We start from the raw sequence: 18,527 nt of genomic DNA, 5'->3' as shown, positions 1-18,527 counted from the left end.
TGTCCTTTAAGCACTGGAAACTACCAGGGACTTGTAAGGCCAGTGACAAGGTAAATCCCTCACATCATTCAGAGTAGGAAAATGTCATAAAAAGGATGATGTGTTTGCAGCTTAGGCTCCACCTAGGATATCTCTTAACACTCTCAGGAGTCTCTGCACATATTCCTGGCTCCCTCTTGAATTTTTACAATGCGTCTGTGCTCAGGCCTGTTAAGTTCCAAACTTCTTGAAAACAAACAAAAAAAAGATGCAAGGATCAGGATCATGGGAGAACACAAGATGTTCTACCACAAGGTGTGTGTTTTGTGCCGTTGAGTCGGCTCTGACTCCCGGTGACCCCGTGAATGAGCGATGCCCACAGCGTCCTGTCCCCAGCAGCCCTGCTCGGCTCCCGTAGACGCGTGCCTGCGCCTTCTTTCAGGGAGTCAGTCCATCCCGTGTCTGGTCCCTCTCGTCCCGCTGCCTCCTATGTGCCCCAGCATTACTGCCTTTTCCACAGAACCTGCCTTCTCGTGATGTGCCCCACGTAGGACAGCTTCCGTTTAGTCACTCTTGCCTCCCATGACGTTTCAGGCTTAATTTGCTCAAGGACCCACTTGTTCGTCTTTCTGGAGGTCCAGGGTATCCGTAGAGCTCTCCTCCAACGCCATATTTCACATGAATCGTTATTTTCCCCATCAGCCTTCTTCACTGCCCAACTCCCACAGCCGTGCACAGTAATTGGGAATACGAGGGTGCGGATGGCCTTAGCCTTGGTCTCTAATGACACATCTTTGCTCACGGTGATCTGTCCTAATTCTTCCATTGCTGCTCTTCTGAGTCTCTGCCTTTTGGCTGCAGTCTCCATTCGAATTGATGACAGAACCAAGGTAAGCAAAGTCTTTAATAATTTCAACGTCTTCATTGTCTGTGTTAAAGTCGTGTATTTCCTCTGTAATCATGACGTTTGCCTTCCTGATGCTCAGACGCTGTCCTGTTTTGGCATTTCTTTCGCTTCTGTCAGAAGTTCTTTCAAATCATTGCAACTTTCTGCCAGTAAGTTGGTATCATCTGTGTACCCTGAGTTATTGAGATTTTTTCTGCTATGAGGTAAATACAGGGGCAATGGGCTTCCAAGACTGATGAAGGCTAAATAAAGATGAGACATGAAGAAATCTCCAATTACTCCCAAAGTGCTTTCAAATGACTGCAGTAAAGCCACAAAGGCCGCATTTAAGAAGTTCATCCCTGTGATTTATAGCATTACCTTTCAAGGACGCTAATAAAATGCCAGAGAGACGATGAGACGGTTGCTATGTGTTGCTCACACCTTAGTGGAGCAGATGTTTTCCTTTATGGCCTCTAGCTGGGACCAGTGGCCCCGAAGTAATCAGCTTTTAAAGAGGGCAAAAAGGACAATTTGGAGCACTGGGCATTCTTTGAGGACACGGGTCTTGGTGGGGCATATTTGTGGTCATCATGAGGCTACTCCATGCCTCGGACAGGGATGGGGAGTGGAGGCAGGACTAAGAATGGTGATGCCAAAAGGCATATTGAAATGCACTGACCCTGGCTTGCTTGAGATTGAGCCTGTAACATTCCATAAATGGGATGACACTCACTCTCCTAAACCAGGGAACACTGTGGGCCATTCCCTGCCATGGACTTTTATGAATCTATTCAACCTCCCAGGAACACATCTCTGCCCCTCCTGACTGAGCCCTTAAACCTCAACTGCAGCCCTTACTACACTGGATTATAATTAATCAGTCCTCTCTTTTATTACCCCAAGAACGTGTGAAGCCTGCATCTTACTCATCTCTATATCCCCAACATTTAACACAGTGACTGAATATAGTCCATGCTCAAAACATGTTTCTTAGAGATAAATTAAGGCTTAAAACAGGGTGCATTTACATTTCCTCAATATTTCCACTTTGCTTATAACTTTGTATATAATGATAAAAAAAAAGAGAGATAATTCAGCTTAAACATATTTAATTAATTGTTCGGCACCATATAGACTAGGAGGCTCCAAAGTGAACAAGACATTCCATTGAGCTATGGGAAAATTTTTTAGAACTTCTATATTTTCACTCACTTTTCTAAAATTTTTTTTGTGCATGCTTACAAACATACGCAATGTATTATTAATACAGTCTTATTTCTAGGTGTATTTAAGTACATAAATATGCTTAAATTCACATTTAGAGTGCACACTCAAAAGTGGCAATAATAAGGTGTGTTGGGAACAGCTAATGCCCCTACCACACATATACACAATATTTTGCTCTCCTTATTTGACACCATTCCAAGTTTTAACTAGCAACATGCCCATCCAACCCAAGACTCTGTTGGCTAGCTTCTCGGTTAGCTAGGTATGGCCATGCGATGGCCCAGGACCATTGGATATGGGCAACCGTGATCTTCAGGTCATGTTCTTAAAAGGAAATGAGGGTGCCCTTCCCTTTTCTTCTTCTTGCAGGCTGGGATGCAGACACAATGGCAGGAGCTAGAGCAACCATCTTGGACTCGGGTTGAGAAGCCATGATTCACAGGAAGATAGAACAAGTTATAAGCCGGACCCCGAACTCATTTAGCCACCATGTAAACTTCAGATTGCTTATGCTTGGACTGTCACATGAGAGAGACATAAATGTTATATTTTAATCACTTTTATCTTTAGATATTATTATTATGTCTTTTTCTCTTTTTTCTTCTTTATGGACATTTAATAAAAACTTATTTGGGACTGTATTTTATACTTGAAAACTACTATGAAGTAGAGCTTTAATGTTCCCACCATAACAACAACAAAATGGTAATCTTGTGAGGCAAAAGATGTGTTTACTAATCTTTTTTGTGGTAAACATTTAGCAATACGTATGTGTATCAAATTATCACACTGTACAGTATCATATGTCCATTGTATTTCAATAAAGATTGGGGGAGATCCTTATTGATTAACCCACTCACTATAGGGGGAAATAGGATAAGAACTAGCGTTCACTGAGTGCCTACTGTATATCAGATACTTTACATGTACTATTTTATTTATTTTCAGTGACAATCCTTAAGGGAGATTATTATTTTTTCTCATTTTTATAGCCAATAAAACTAAAGCTCAGCAAGATTAAATAACTTATCCAGGAACAAACAACTCTAAGTTGTAGAGCAGATATTTGAATTTGAGTCAAATGTCCGTGTTTTTTCCATTCTCCACTCTTGTATTTCAAACCTTTCCTCATTCCAACTTTCAAACCCTTCCCCTTGCTTTTTCTTCTTTTTCATTTTACTTTATTTCTTTTTTGCTTTGCTTCCCTGTCCCTTTTCCTCTCTATTTCTAATCCCTTCACCTGAAGTCAGACATGTATTTGGTAATCATCAAGAACAGTGTTACTCAGACTTGAATTTTAATGTATACATGTATTTATAGGTGTGTACATATTTATAAATACACACATATGCATATATAGACTTATATAGAAAGTCTCCACCATTTTTATGGAAAAAATAAAATAAAGTCACCACCAGTGAAAGCATTCACAGGCCCTCCATCTCAGCATAAATTATTATTAATATGAAATTGCTTAAATTGTTACAAATATAAAGTTGGTGTTAACTCTTTACGTGTGTTGCGCTTATATAACTACAAAATAAAAAAAACTAATTTAAATCTATAACTCAATGAACTTCAAATTAACCTTAATTTAACGTGAGAGATGATATGACATCTTCACCACTCACAAAGTTGACATGACGTTGGTCCCTAACTTCAGTCCACTGTGTGGCATGTGATGATTCAGTTCTCCCCCGAGTTTAGTTAAATTATCACTATAGCACTGATTATCTCGCTCGTTTTGTGGTTATTTGTCTTCTCGCGGCACAGGCATGATATCTGTGTATTTTCTTTAGTGTGAAGCAATTAAAACAGCCTGCTTGGTGCCACCAGAGTCTTAAACGCAGATGCAAATCCAGATTCAGCTTTCAAGCTCAAAGGTAGGTCCAGGTGGGAAGGCGGTCATCTAGATGGATCGGTTTATGCTCATACTTTGTCATCATTGTTTTTTAAGATTATCATCTAAACAAGGCCTCAAATTGGGGGAAAAAGTCATAATTAACTTGTAGAACCTTGATTTATGAAATATGAATCCAGAAAATCCAAGGTCCATGATACGTCTTCATCAGGAAAATCAAACTCCTGGGTATGGAAACAATCCTTCTGTTCTGAAGAGAGAAAAAACCATAACTAAGATCCACTGATCTGAGAGGCATGAGCAGATGGTGGAGTGACTGTATCGTATCAGAGGTCCGGCTTCTTTTTCCTTCCAGGTGAGGGGAGATATCTGGCTTCCCAGCAAGGCCAGTGAGAATGGAGGGGAGAGGGGAGAAAGCCGGCTGTCACCCAGCCCCTGCGCTCAGGCCTTGCTGTGAGTCTAACCCGTGTCTCAGACGTACTTCGCAGAGGGGAAGCAGGAGAGACTGGCTTGCGTGCACGCCCCCACTGAGCACTGTGGTCTTGCTCTGCCCCTTCGCAGCCTTTTCTCTTTGGGCTACACTGTAATGACTCATTTTCTAGCTCCCACTTTATAGCCGTGAGCATTTGCTACAGATTGTAACCAGGCCAAATCCCATCTGCCTCCACGAGATGTGAGAACAGCCGAACAGAGGAGCATGGCATCTTCTGGTGTCAATGGTGAGTCAAACTCAGTATTTGTTGATATATGTATTAATATTTGTCCACTATAAATCTAGAAGATGGGGTAGGGGCGGGGGAAGCCGAGAAGAATGACTCTGACTCGATGAACAGATCTCCCGCTCACAGCGATGATATTCACTCGTCCATTCCACCAACGTTTACTGAGCACCTACTACTGCTAAATAACTTATCGAGAACCTAGTACTGTGTGCCTGGCACTGTGTGTGTGTTTATATTTGTTAACTCACTGAATCCTCCCCATAACCTAGTGAGGTAGTATTATGATAATTTCTTTTTTGCATATGCAGAAATGGAGGCACAGATAGATTAGGGAACTTGCCCAAACAACTCATGAGCGGCAGAGCCACTGGGCTCGAGGCCATCAGGCTGCAGGGCCCAGACTCACAGCTCTGTGCTACCAGCTTCTCTGGTTGGATGCCTGGGGATTGAAGTAGAAAGTGGGGTGTAACTTTCCATGTGACAAAAATAGGCTCAAACCTCTAGTGAGGTCTTACGGTGGCAAAACCTGAGGCATGACGAGGTACGTGCAGGGTGTTTATTTCTTGGATTGCACAAGCATGGAAATTGTACCCCCAGACTTTTAGGCAGCTTTCCCAAATAACTGATGTTTCTTGATTAATATTAGCCACCTTCCAGCCTGAACCAGTCATGGTCAGGCATCAGCTTCTTTAAGCACAGGTTAACCCAGCTAAAGATGATTTTTTGCTCTAGACAGGGTTTTAAGGGCACAACAATAAAAATGCCACTGCAATACCCCAACATCTTCAGGATCACTGATATGAGTGAAAGCTAAGGTATTATTGAACCAAGGTAGAAAAATGCCGAGGAAATCAAAATCATGGCCTGCCAAGCAAGGAATAGTTAGACCACCGAACGCTTACAAAGGTATTCTAAGAGATGCTGAACTGTGAATTTGCGGGAGTGATGCCCAAGTGAAAACGAAATTATCATACAACGAACCATCAAGCCATCATTAAAGCTTATTGGTGAAGAGATGGGGAAATCATGATGAGATTCGGTCAAGGGAAAAATGCAAGATGCAAAACTAGAAATACATGGAAGAAATATAGACCGAATTTTTAGCAATAGTCATCTATATGCTGTGGGACTATGGACAATGTGGTGGTTTTAGTGAGCACTTAGTAATTTTTAATTTCCTTTATATTGTCAAATCCCTCTCAATTTTGTTTGATATTGATTTCACGCAGGGAATAACATTGCACCCAATGCCATCTCATTTCAACTGCACTGCATGTGTGACTTAGACAGTTGCAGAGGAGGCTCACTCTGGACCTGACCCACGTGCAGGGCGCCCTGTGCCTGGCCGCCCCTGCCAGCCTTCACTGGTCCCATCTCCCAGGGGGTTCCTACTGTTTTTGAAGATGGCGCAAGCTAATATGTAGGGTCTCTGGAGAGCTCGGCCAAACCTTATATGAAGAGATCATAAACTCCAAATTTTTCTTTAAAATAAGTTCACTAATTTTTTAAACATTCTCCATACATGTTCATCTATAATAGTTTCCCCTCCCCCAATTCATGGTTTCACTCTCTAGGGTCTCAGTCACCCATGGTCCAAAAATATTAAATGAAAAGATTCCAGAAGTAATCAAACCAAAAGTTTTAAATTGCGCTCTGTTCCCAGTAGCTTGGTGAAATCTTGAGCCATCCCACCCTGTCCCACCTGGGATTTGAATTATGCCTTTGTCTAGCATCTCCACCCTGTATCTGCTACCCACCTGTTAGTCACTTAGTAGCCTTCTCAGTTATCAGATGAGTTGTCGAGGTATCACAGTGCTTGTGTTCACATCACCCTATTTTACTTAACAATGGCCTCAAAGCACAAAAATAGTGATGCTAACAATTCAAATATGCCAAAAAGGAGCCAAAAGTTGCTTTCTTTAAGTGAAAAGGTGAGTACGGTCAAGAAGATATTTTGAGAGACCACATTCACACACATTTATTACAGTATATTGTTATAATTGTCTTATTTTTATTACTAGGTATTGTTGTTAATCTCTTACTGTGCCTATTTTATAAGTTAAACTCTAGCAAAGGTATGTATATATAGGAAAAACATAGTATATAAGGTTCGGTACTGTCCCCGGTTTCAGGTGGCCACTGTGCTCTGTGGTTAAGAGGGATACTATATCTCAGAATCAAAAGATTTAAAAGAGAATACAATAAAAAAATTCTATCCATTAGCCACTTAACTCCTTTCTGGATGCAACTAATGTCATCACTTATTCTTCTGTCTATTTGGAAATATTTGACAACTGCACAAACACATATATTCACATATATTCACTATCTTCTTTTTTAAAACGCAAGTGGGATTTCCAGTCAAGATGTTGGAGTAGGTAAACCTGTGCTCGCCTCTGCTCACGACCATATCAAAATTACAACTGAACTACAGAGCAACCATCACTGAGAATTGCCTGAAGTCTAGCTGAACAGAAGTTTTACAACTGGGGATATGCAGAAGAGGCCACTTTAAGATTGGTCGGAGGGGCGGAGATGAAGAATGAACTGGTCCTACACCCGTGGGTGGAGGTTAAAAATCCAGAGGGATGTCTCAGCTGCAGAGGTCCTCCCAAAAGAGGAAAGGGTCCTGTTCCCACACCAGGCTCCCCAGCCTAGAGTTCCAGTGCCAGGAGGTGAAGTCCCCACAACCTCTGCAGAGATCATGGCTGAGTGAGACCAAGGGCTGTGGGAGTCCCAGGCGTTCATCTGAAAGGGTTCACAAGCAGCCTTACTCACTGACACACTCACTTGCTTGGGGTTCCAGCACTAGAGCAGCAGTTTGAAAGGCATTAGGGACATACAGGGAGGAACCGGGTTGCCTGGCTTCAGGATAAAGGATGGAGGGGCAGCTTTCTCCCAGACAGAGGTGGGGCAACAGCCATCGTTCCTTTGTTGAGCTCTCCCTGCTCCCCGTGTGTGGATGCAGGCAGCTGCCATATCTCAGTTTCCATCAACCTGGCTGACACCTTTCACTCTGCCCTGGTGATTCCCTGAGACCCTTCCCCATCCAATGTGTGAGCCCACCCAAGCTGCCTCCTGTGACTTTTCCACACAAATGGCCTATCTTGGCTCACGCTGTGAACTTTCCTAAAAGCTCTCAAAGGTTTACTGAACCCAAACAAGCAGCATCTGGCCTCAGCAAGCCCCGTACCTCTTGCTTAGCAGCCCCAAGCCTGACACTAGTGGCAGCCGGCTTTGGTTTGTGGCTTGACCTCTCAAGGTACTTCAAAGTCCAGTGTGAGTGGCAGCCATCTGTGGATTGCTTGGTGGCTCATGCCAGGTGGTCCCGAGCAGGGGACAGCCTTCAGCGGAACTTGGCCTGTGGCAGGGCCATCCCAGGAGGCCCTGGGCTGGCATGCCCAGTGGCCAGCTTCAGACAATCTTGAGTACCACTGGGGGCCGCATCTGAGGACAACACACCCAAAGGGCACACTGGGCAAGCTCCATAGGGTCGGCCCTTGCACAACAGCTCCTCCATGGTAGTTATGGCCAGTCTTCACAACCAAGCATCCCAAAGTCAATCCTCCCCATTGCAAACAAGGCTCAACTACAATAGGAGGAAATATACAACCCATACAAGGGTTACACCTGGAGCACCCAGATCAGGTGACCAGGGAGACTGTGCCACTGGGCCCCACAGGACACTTACTACATAAGGCCACTGTACTAAGACCGGGAAACATAGAAGCCTTAACTAATAAATAAAAATAAATGCAGGGAGGCAGCCAAACTGAGGAGACAAAGAAACATGTCCCAAATGAAAGAACAGAACAAAGCTCCAGAAGAAGAACTAAACAAAATGGAGAGGAGCAATCCACTAGTTTTGGAGTTCAAAATACTGGTTTTAAGGTTGTTCTATGAACTTAGGAGAAGAGTAGGTGGACTCAGTGAGAACTTTAACAAAGAGATGGAAAACAGAAAAGAACTAGTCAGAAATGAAGACTACTTTAGGAGGAATTAACAGTAGATTAGATGAAGCAGAGAATCGAATCGGTGATTTAGAAGATAAGGTAGCAGGAAACACCCAATCAGAACAGCAACAAGAAAAAAGAATCCAAAAAAATGAGGATTGTTTAAAGGGCCTCTGGGATAACATCAAGCATACCAACATTCGCATCATGGGTATGCCAAAAGGAGAAGAGAGAACAAGAAATTGAAAACCTGTTTGAGGAAATAATGACAGAAAACTTCTCTAACTGACAAAAGAAGTACACATACAAGCCTAGGAAGAGGAGAGCATCCCAAACAAGATGAACCCACGGACCAAGACACATCATAATTAAAATGCCAAAGGCTAAAGACAAAAAGAGAATTTTAAAAGCAGCAAGAGACAGGCAGTTAGTTGTCTACGTGGGAGCTGCCATAAGACTGGCAGCCGATTTCTCAACAGAAGAGATTGACATGAAATATTCAAAGTGATGCAAAGCAAGGACCTACAACCAAGATTACTTTATCCAGCAAAACTATCATTTAGACTCGAAGGACAGATAAAGAGCTTCTCCTAGACAAGGAAAAGCTAAAGGAGTTCATTAATACCAAACAAGTATTACAGGAAATGTTAGAGGGGCTTCTTTAAGAAGATAAAAAATATATATGTGTGAATAATAAAATGGCAATAACTACATAGTCATCAACGATTACCTTAGATGTAAATGGATTAAGTGCTCCAATCAAAAGATAGGGTAGCTGAATGGATAAGAAAACAAAACCCTTACTCATGCTGCCTACAAAATCCTCACTTCAGATAGAAAGACACACATAGACGGAAAGTAAAGAGATGGAAAAAGAGGCTTCATGAAAGTGGACACAAACAAACAAAAGGTGTGGCAATACTTATACAAGATAAAACAGACTTTAAGACGATGGCTATAACGAGAGGCAAAGAAGGACCCAGTAATCCCACTTCTGAGCATTTATCCGAAGAAACCCAAAACACTACTTCGAATGGATGTGTGAAACCATATGTTCATTGCAGCATTATTTACAATAGTCAAGATATGGAGACAAACTGGATATCCATCCATGGATAAGTTGATAAAAAAGAAGTGGTACATATATACAATGGAATATTACTCAGCCATAAAAAAGAATGAAATCTTGCTACCTGTAACGACATGGATGGCCCTAGAGGGTATTGTGCTGAGTGAAGTAAGTCTGACAGAGAAAGACAAATGCCATATGATTTCACTTATATGTGGACTCTAAAGAACAAAACAAACAAACAGACAGAAAAATTCATAGATACAGAGAACATTTTGATGGTTGTCAGACGGGAGGAAGTGGGGTGTGGGTGAAAAAGGGAAGGGATTAAGAAGTACAAATCAGTAGTTACAAATTAGTCATGGGGATGCAAAGCATATAGCATAGGGCAGGGGTCTCCAACCCCCGGGCTACAGACTGGTACCGGTCCGTGGCCTATTAAGAACCAGGCCATATAGCAGGTGGTGACTGGTGGGCAAGCAAGCGAAGCTTTATCTTTACTTGCAGGTGCTTCCCAGTGTTAGCATCACCACCTCAGCTCCACCTCAGATCATCAGGCATTATATTCTCATAGGAGCACTGGTCCCTGGTGCCGAGAAGGTTTGGGACCGCTGGATAGGGAATATAGTCAATAATATTGTAATAACCATGTAAGGTGTCAGATGGGTACTAGATTTATTGGGATGATCACTTCATAACTTATATAAGTGTCTAATCACTATATTGCACACTTGAAACTAATCTGATATTATATGCCAACTATAATTTAAAAAATAAAATAAGATGCAGTGGAAGCACACTAGCCGCTCTTGCTTCTTTTGCTTAATGATGTACCTTTCACATCACTACATCAAAAGTATTCTCATTCCTTTTTATGGTTGATGAATATTCTGTTATATGGATGTACCGAAATACACTTAAGGCGCCATAGATGGATGTGAAGCCACAAAACACTATGGCTTTGAAAAGAAACACATAGAAAAAAAGCTCAAAATTCCTGATTCTATTAAATTCTTGTTTTTTTCCATTTCGCTGCTCACTACGAAGGCCAAGACTCAGAAGTCTGGTAATAATGACTTTCGGTGTTTATATTACCAAAGGTCAAACACCTTTTAGAACAACAAGAATGAAGGACAAAGCTCAGCAGCTTTGCTATTCACCAGATAAACCTTGGCATGACAGAAACCGCTTATTTGGATAATTATATCAGTATCTCAGTGTTTCTCCCCCAAAGGATTAATGTTTAACAATGGGAAATGTAAAGGTGAGAAGGAAGGAGGTGGGTGTTTAGAAAACAGTGTGGACACCCCCATCCCCTTGTGCTAAAAATCCACTTATTTCCACTCGTGGATCCATGGTGCCAGCTGTCTCCTTCCAGAAGAGTTACTTAGCCTTTCTGAACTTTATTATTTGCAAACAATAAAAATACCTGCCAAGTTTATCTCACAGTGCTGTGTTAGGAGCAAACAAACAAGCCAATCCATGACTCCATTTTTCAAATCCTTTCCTGAGTATAGGGATAAAGGGTGGGTTGATGAGGGCGCCCAGGTGGGGAGGAGAAAGGTTTCACGGGATGAGGGAGCCATGGGGAGTAGTAAAGAAAGGGAAACAGACACGAGAGGACAAACCAGCTACCTGAGTGGGGAAGGGGACGATTTGGGTCAGGAGGAATTAACACGAACCCGTTTTCAAGCCGGGAGACAGACAATGAGTCCCATCCACAAGGACCTGCTTGCAAGCACTAAGTGAAGAGTGGGATGTTGTGGGGGTACCTGGTGTCTGTGGAGTTCAGGCTCCAGCGGGGGGGGGGGGGCCTCCTGTTGTAGGAGCCCACTGAAAGGAATGGACAGACGAACAGACGGGAGGTAGGAAGGGGAAGCTGAAGGATGGGGAGCCTTCACTCTTGAGAGTGGTCTCTGCCCGAAATTCATTCTGGGAAAGAGCCAGAGACCTGGCCTCCAGCCTTCCAGTCATTGTTCCTAGAAGCTGGGAAAAGACTTTCAAAATGTGTGATGAGGAACAAATGAACAGGAATTCAGGTCCTCGAGACTACTGGGAGGGAGAGGGCAGCGAGGGAGAAGAACAGAGGGGCAGGAAAGAGAAAGAGAGAGAGAGAGAGAGAGAGAGAGAGAGAGAGAGAGAGAGAGAGAGAGAGAGAGAGAGGGGAGCACGAAGGCCCTGGCCAGTTCTCCTGAAACAGAGCACCTGGAAGATGGCATGAGGCTTGTGAGCAGTCCCGAAGGTGAGGTGGGAGTCTACTAGGCCCAGGATGACAAGGTGGCACTAAGCCCCTTTCAAAAGACTTGAAAAAAATCTCAAGGCTTCGCCAGGATTTGGCACTAAAAAGAGCAAAGCCTCCCTGCCACTGCCTACCTAAGGGATGACTGATATTATTTTATAGTGAGGCGGGGGTTCCTTATACGGTCTGAGGACAGAGGGCGGAGAGACTGACAGCTCTGTCTCACTCTTCGGGAAGTACCTGGAACATTTTGATCTCATCCCTCTCCATGTTGCCCGCTGCCCAGAAAATCCAGGGACAAGGAGGGTGGTACCGGAAACGAGGACTGGGACCGCTAGCCTGGCAAGCCCGGCCATCTTCTCAACCAACCTACGGCTTCAGGAGGCGGAAGGCAGCCATCCGCATCGTTCTGGCCTTCAGAGACCCAGAGAAAATTTCCTTCATTAGCGAAGTCTTTCTTCTGTTTATTCGAGAAAAGAACGATCTTGCCTTACTTAAGGCGAGGGTATGTGTGTGCGTGCGTGCGCACGTGTGCGTGCCCCTATCAGGATCCCAGTATCTGCGGGCCTAGCTCTCACTTCCCAATGGGACCAGTCTGCAGATAGCCAGCAATCCTCCAAGGAAAAAAAATGGTGGAGGTGAGGAAGGAAAGGGGAAAAAGGGTAATATCTGGAATAAGTGAGTATCTTCTCTTTCCTCCTACCCCATGCTCATCCATGCAGCCCCAGGGGCCGCCCAGAACCTCCATGCTAGCTCTGCTCAGCCTCACAGGACAGTAAGGTTTTTCACCAGCAATGGACTTCCTGTTAGCTCACCTGGTTGCCCAAGGTACATTTCTGTACTCTTCCACAAACTCATCAAGCATATGGAAGATGATTCTCATTGAAAGCTGTTTAAATCACACTGGATAAAAAGATACTCATATACACATTCTCTGACCTCCATGTCCCCCAGCCACCACCACCACCCCCGCAACATATCCATGACTCAAACACATTTTCTCAAGAGCCACCTAGATCTATTAGAGAAGGCCTCTCGGCCTCTTGAAGAAAGCTTTTGTAGGCTGGGATCCAGTCTTCACTGAATGGTTATTCATATGTTAGATAAGGTGTTGAAATCTGGTCATTTGTCATTATTCCGAGTTGTCAAATTGACCCAAGGACATGTTGCTACACCGTTTTAGTCTAACCAAATGAGCGTAAAGGAGGAAGGCCTTCTCAGTGTAAAGAGAACTGGGTGCACACCACCAGCTGGCTGGATCCCTGGTCTTGACGTCCCCACCCCCAACAGCTTTCCTCTCTTTGAGGTGAGAAAGACAAATCTAAAAGTGGGACATCGAAGTTGGGCTTCTGACACAGGAAACCTGTCCACATTTACATCTGTCTCAGGACAATCACCTCACCAGGAAGGGGCCTGGGCTAAGGAGTTACCACATGGAAGAACTTGCTGGAAAACAGTTAAATCTTTGGGTTAAAATTGTCTGCAGCTCTTGACAGTTCAAAGTTGGGTAATCTCTGGTGTTCTAATCTTATAAATCTTTTGCCCTCAATTTTTTTGTGTGTTCTCGGAATTCAGTTACAGTGTAATGTCTAAAATCAAGAAGTTTGTTTCATTCGCAGTTCTTAAGAGGGACGGACTTGGATGTTGAGAAGACTATCAACACCCACTACAAGTCTCTGGTGGGACAAGGGTTTGAAAAAGGAAGCTGCTCACTCAGAAGACGTGCCCCTCAGTCCTCTAATGAGAGAACAGGCGCCGTCAGCTGGACTTCTTAACTGTCCAGCGGTTGGAAGCTGGAACTGGGCCTTCAACAGGAATTGCCCCGACCTTGAAAGTGTTTCTTTGTTAAACAGGAGTGCGTGTTGGATCAGAGTCTGTGGTAAAAGTGTGTCGTGGGGCAGAGCGCTTACGGTGTGTGTGTGTGTGTGTGTGTGTGTGTGTGTGTGTGTGTGTGTGTGTGTGGTGTGTTGGTTTTAAGTTTGAAAAAGAGAAAAAAATAATTCAAGGATAGTCGCGGTGGCGAGTCAGGTGAGCGACTCAAGCTTTGAAACCGTCACGCTCTCCCCTTTAACGTCTACGCCCTCCCTCCGCCTGCTACGGAGCAGACGATTTAATTGACTCCTTTTGTATCAGGTTTTATTGCTGTGAACCCCCTAGGGTCTCGATTTGCTCTGCGAAGAAACGTGCTCCCACTGAGCTGCCCTCCGAGGCAGTCCCTCCTGTGTCCCCATTTCTTTGTCTGGGAGGTTTAGTAAAAGAGGGGAGGCGAGACCCGCACCCGCACCCGCACCCGCACCCGCACCCGCACCCGCACCCGCACCCGCGCCGGAGTCAGGCTACCCCCGCGCAGCGTCCGGAACGCCTTGGGAGCGAGACCACGTCGCCTTCCAACCCCACCCGCGCACGCTGTGCCAACTTTACAAGAGTCCTCGAAAGGTCCGGGGATGAGATACACAGACGCCCCGAACTGAAGACAGGCCAGGGGCCTGCTCACGCCCCGAGTATGTGGACGGCGAAAGGCAGCAGCCCGACGGCCCAGGCTGCTGGCAGTTTCTGCGCCAGAGCTCCGCGGGTCACCCCCTAACGCCGTCTGGCCGGCCGGGACGTACCCCTCGGACCTTTCATGGGTGCGCGATGACGCCGCGCACAGCTGCACCAGCCCGGCGAGACGCGAGGGCCCGGCACCGCGCAGCACGCGGTGGGAAACCCGCAAGCGCTGCGGGCCGCAGGTGCCCTTGGTGCCGCGTGCCGGGCAGGTACTCGCCTGAAGAGCAGGCGGGGAGGAGCAGGAGGAGCCCCGGGCCGCGCCGGCCCCGCCTCCTCTCTGCCCCCGGAGCTCCCACCGCTAAGAGAGCCTCCCCGGCCCCCGCGCTGCCCGCCCGGCCCCCGCGCCTCCTCCCCGCCGGCACCCCGCACGCGGTGATTGGCTGGCGCCGCGGGTCCCTGGCACGCGCCTGTGGATGTAGTTATAAGAATCCTCGCGTGCCGGCCCTCAGCTGCAGCAAGTCGGCCGCAGCCCTCCCCATCGCTGCGCGGGCGCCGCCAGAGCGCAGCGGCCGCGGGCACTGCAGGGAGGTCGGGGGGCGGGAAGCGGGCGGGCCGTCCCCACTGCCTCCCGCGCAGGCCCCGGGAGAGACGGAGGGAGGAGGTTGCTAGACAAGCGAGCGCTGCAACATCGGACTTCCAGAGAGCGGCCCCAGCTCACCGGCTTCCCGCCTCGGGCCCGCGGCGGCGCAGAGCATGGACGCCGTGCTGCTAGAGCACTTTCCCGGGGGCCTGGATGCCTTCCCGTCGCCGTACTTCGACGAGGAGGACTTCTTCACCGACCAGTCTTCGAGGGACCCTCTGGAGGACGGCGATGAGCTGCTGGCGGACGAGCGGGCCGAGGTGGAGTTCCTCAGCCACCAGCTGCACGAGTACTGCTACCGCGACGGGGCGTGCCTGCTGCTGCAGCCCACGCCCTCCGCGGCCCCGCACGCGCTCGGCCCGCAGCCCTCGGGGGGCCCCGGCGAGCCGGACGACGGCGGCGCCGGCTACTGCTGCGAGGCAGGGGCGCCCCCCGGCGGCTTCCCCTACTCGCCCGGCTCACCGCCCTCGTGCCTGGCCTACCCGTGCTCCGGGGCGACCGTGCTGTCCCCGGGGGCCCGACTGCGCGGCCTGAGCGGTGCGGCCGCGGCGGCGGCGGCGGCGCGCAGGCGGCGGCGGGTGCGCTCCGAGGCCGAGCTGCAGCAGCTGCGGCAGGCGGCCAACGTGCGCGAGCGGCGGCGCATGCAGTCCATCAACGACGCCTTCGAGGGGCTGCGCTCGCACATCCCCACGCTGCCCTACGAGAAGCGCCTCTCCAAGGTGGACACGCTGCGCCTGGCCATCGGCTACATCAACTTTCTCAGCGAGCTGGTGCAGGCCGACCTGCCACTGCGCGGCGGCGGCGCGGGCAGCGGCGGGGGGCCCGGCGGCGGGCGCCTGGGCGGGGACAGCCCGGGCAGCCAGGCCCAGAAGGTCATCATCTGCCATCGGGGCACCCGTAAGTGCGTCTGCATGTCCGCTCAGGGAGACGGGGACAGGCGCGGGAAGGTCCCGGAAGGGCTGGGTGAACAGAGCGACAAAGCCGACGACAGACAGACAGATGGTGGGTGGGCACCGGCGACCTTGAGCGCGAGCTGGCATTCCTCAGGTTTTTTTCTGCCACGTTGACCGCGGCTCACAGGGCGCAAGATCCCGGATAGACTTGCAGCTCCTGGGATTCCTGGGAGGGGGCGCTGGGGGCTTGAGGGGTGGAGGACGAGCGTCTTTCCCCTGTGACCTAAGACGCCTGTGCAGGCGCCCGGGAGGGGTTCTCTGGAAGCAGAGCTGGACATTCACAGTCTTGTTTTCTCTTCTCACTTCCTCAGGGTCCCCCTCCCCCAGCGACCCGGATTATGGCCTCCCTCCGCTTGCAGGACACTCTCTTTCATGGACTGATGAAAAACAACTCAAAGAACAAAATATTATCCGAACAGCCAAAGTGTGGACCCCAGAAGACCCCAGAAAACTGAACAGCAAATCTTCCTTCAACAACATAGAAAACGAACCGCCCTTTGAGTTTGTGTCCTGAGAAATCCCAGACTCGCCTGAGGATCTGATTATGTCTCTGTGCATATCGTACATGTAAATATCTATAATGTAAATGTAATTTAAGAATCGCATTTTTCTAATGGCAATCAACGGTTATTTATCTATTTATTATATGCTGTCGATTAATGAAATAGATGATTTCTTTTTAAATATATAATTTATATAATTTATCCTGATTTTCTAAAAATATGCAATAGCCTATGGTTTTCTCCAGCACCTTTGGCAGAACTCTGGCCAGAAAAGTTCGTGCTAATTTATTGCCAGATGTGGTTTATTTCTAAGCGATGTTAATAAATGCTATTTACACCTTTTTCTAAAAGTTATTTGTTTAATTCATAAGGAGGGTAGCTATATCTTTAAAAAGAATTAACTTACTTTCTAAACTATAACTGAACTAGAAACTCAAAACATAGCTATCCTGTAAGAAACCACATTTTAGTAAGATTTAACTGAAAGGGAGGGAGCCCATTAGGTTTAGGCCTCGTGAGTGCCCTGTATCTGCATTGCCTGCCCTCAATAGTGACTTTTGTCTGTGGTTTTATCCTAGCTTCCAGACACCCTATGAGGCAAAGTGGTTCATGGTATGTTTATTATTCCTATTTTTTGAGAGGAAAAGCTGAGGTTCAGAGAAGATCTTTGCCTTACCCAAAGTCACCCCTATCCTGCCTAATCATAGTGTATGAAGTGAATGCGCTGTGTGAGCCGAGAACAGGGGAGTCGTTGCGGGCCTGGCCAAGGGAAGTGTCTTTCTGCTTATAAGGTCTGTGGAGAAAAAGTTGCCCTTGCACTGCCCTCTGGCCCATCCCTTCCGCAGCTACAGCATTAGGTACATGGAACTCAGATGTATTCTCTTAAAGGAAACAGAGCAAAGGACTATGGGTGCTGAGGCCAAGAGACCCCTCAGATGCCTCCCAACAAAACCCAAGGGAGAAGGAGCATGCCCTTTCCCTCTGCAGCTAGGTTATTTCCGAAAATGTTTGCTCGGACAGAATCTCATCTTCCTTGGCAAGCAGGCGGGGTAGGCAAGTCTCGAGGGGAGGGCGCAGGGCCGCCCCCTAGCGACGGGGAGAGGCGCGAGGGCGCGGCTGGGGTCGCTCAGCCATAAAGCCCTGGAAACCCGCGCCTCCCCGGGTGTCGCCGTGCCTTCCGCTGCTGGCCGGAGCTCGGGCTTGCGGCGGCTGACGCGGGCCCGGCGCGCGCTCAGACGCCGCAGGCGTGGAGGGGAGGCGCGGAGCGGGGCCGCGCGCGGGAGGCGCGCACCTTCCCCCTGACCAGCCGCCCCGCGCGGCGCAGGCTGGAGCCAGGCAAGGTGACAGTCCTTCGCCAGCCCTGGCCTGGTTCTCCACGGTGCATTCAGGAATCTCCCAGTACCCACGGCTCCGCCATAGGACAATATGTCGGCAGCATGCTAATTGCTTTAACCTAATTTCAGATCCATCGAGGGGTTCCCCGCGCGCCGCGGGTGCCATGGACTTCGTCCAAGAGCAATTAAAGCGAGGCCGCAAGGCCGATCCCGCAGCGCGGCCCAGCCAGACGCTCGGAGATTCTAGGTTGCGAAGCTCCCAGGGGGCCCTTGGCCGCGGACCCTCTCATCCCTTTCAGCTTTCGCTGCCTCTCCCATCCCTCCCCCTAAAAGGTGGGATTTCACACTGGGGACAGAATTTGGGAACGAGAGAAAATAATTCGATTTTGTCCTGTATTAGGGCCTCATTAAACACGAAAGTTGCTTTTGCACAAATGCTTCTATCAGGCATGTAATCTCATTACACTCATTAGAAAGTCAAATGTTAGGCCGACGTCTCCTTAATTATAAGTTATGTAAGTCTTGTCCCGTCTCCTTGGTCTGCGTAGACCTGCGTTTCACTTGGGTTGGGTGATGTGGTACTCCGCAGTTAAAACACTACAATCATTGTGATGTGGCACCTTTTATTTTGCGTGCCACTTTTTTTGCGATTCAATGCTTCAACACATCCT

The 18,527-nt window shown here is 47.7% G+C and overlaps 1 protein-coding gene across 1 annotated transcript; it reads left to right on the top strand.

The window, feature by feature from the left end:
* The first annotated feature begins 15,149 nt into the window (after positions 1 to 15,149).
* PTF1A (pancreas associated transcription factor 1a) lies at positions 15,150 to 16,864 on the top strand. Its single transcript, XM_016125125.2, has 2 exons — positions 15,150 to 15,963; positions 16,331 to 16,864. The coding sequence occupies exons 1-2, from the start codon at positions 15,180 to 15,182 to the stop codon at positions 16,531 to 16,533; spliced, it is 987 nt and encodes a 328-aa protein (XP_015980611.2). The 5' UTR covers positions 15,150 to 15,179; the 3' UTR covers positions 16,534 to 16,864.
* The last annotated feature ends 1,663 nt before the right edge of the window (positions 16,865 to 18,527 follow it).

This window comes from Rousettus aegyptiacus, unplaced genomic scaffold (genome assembly GCF_014176215.1).
Source record: "Rousettus aegyptiacus isolate mRouAeg1 unplaced genomic scaffold, mRouAeg1.p scaffold_m13_p_10, whole genome shotgun sequence".
Classification (NCBI taxonomy): domain Eukaryota; kingdom Metazoa; phylum Chordata; class Mammalia; order Chiroptera; family Pteropodidae; genus Rousettus; species Rousettus aegyptiacus.
This window is presented reverse-complemented; position numbering and strand designations above follow the sequence as displayed.

What these genes read in the sequence shown, in the direction of transcription:
- PTF1A (XM_016125125.2), top strand. Translation starts at nt 15,180, where the DNA reads ATGGACGCCGTGCTGCTAGAGCACTTTCCCGGGGGCCTGGATGCCTTC. An exon ending in CATCTGCCATCGGGGCACCC is followed by an intron (nt 15,964 to 16,330) that starts GTAAGTGCGTCT and finishes TCACTTCCTCAG; the next exon opens with GGTCCCCCTCCCCCAGCGAC.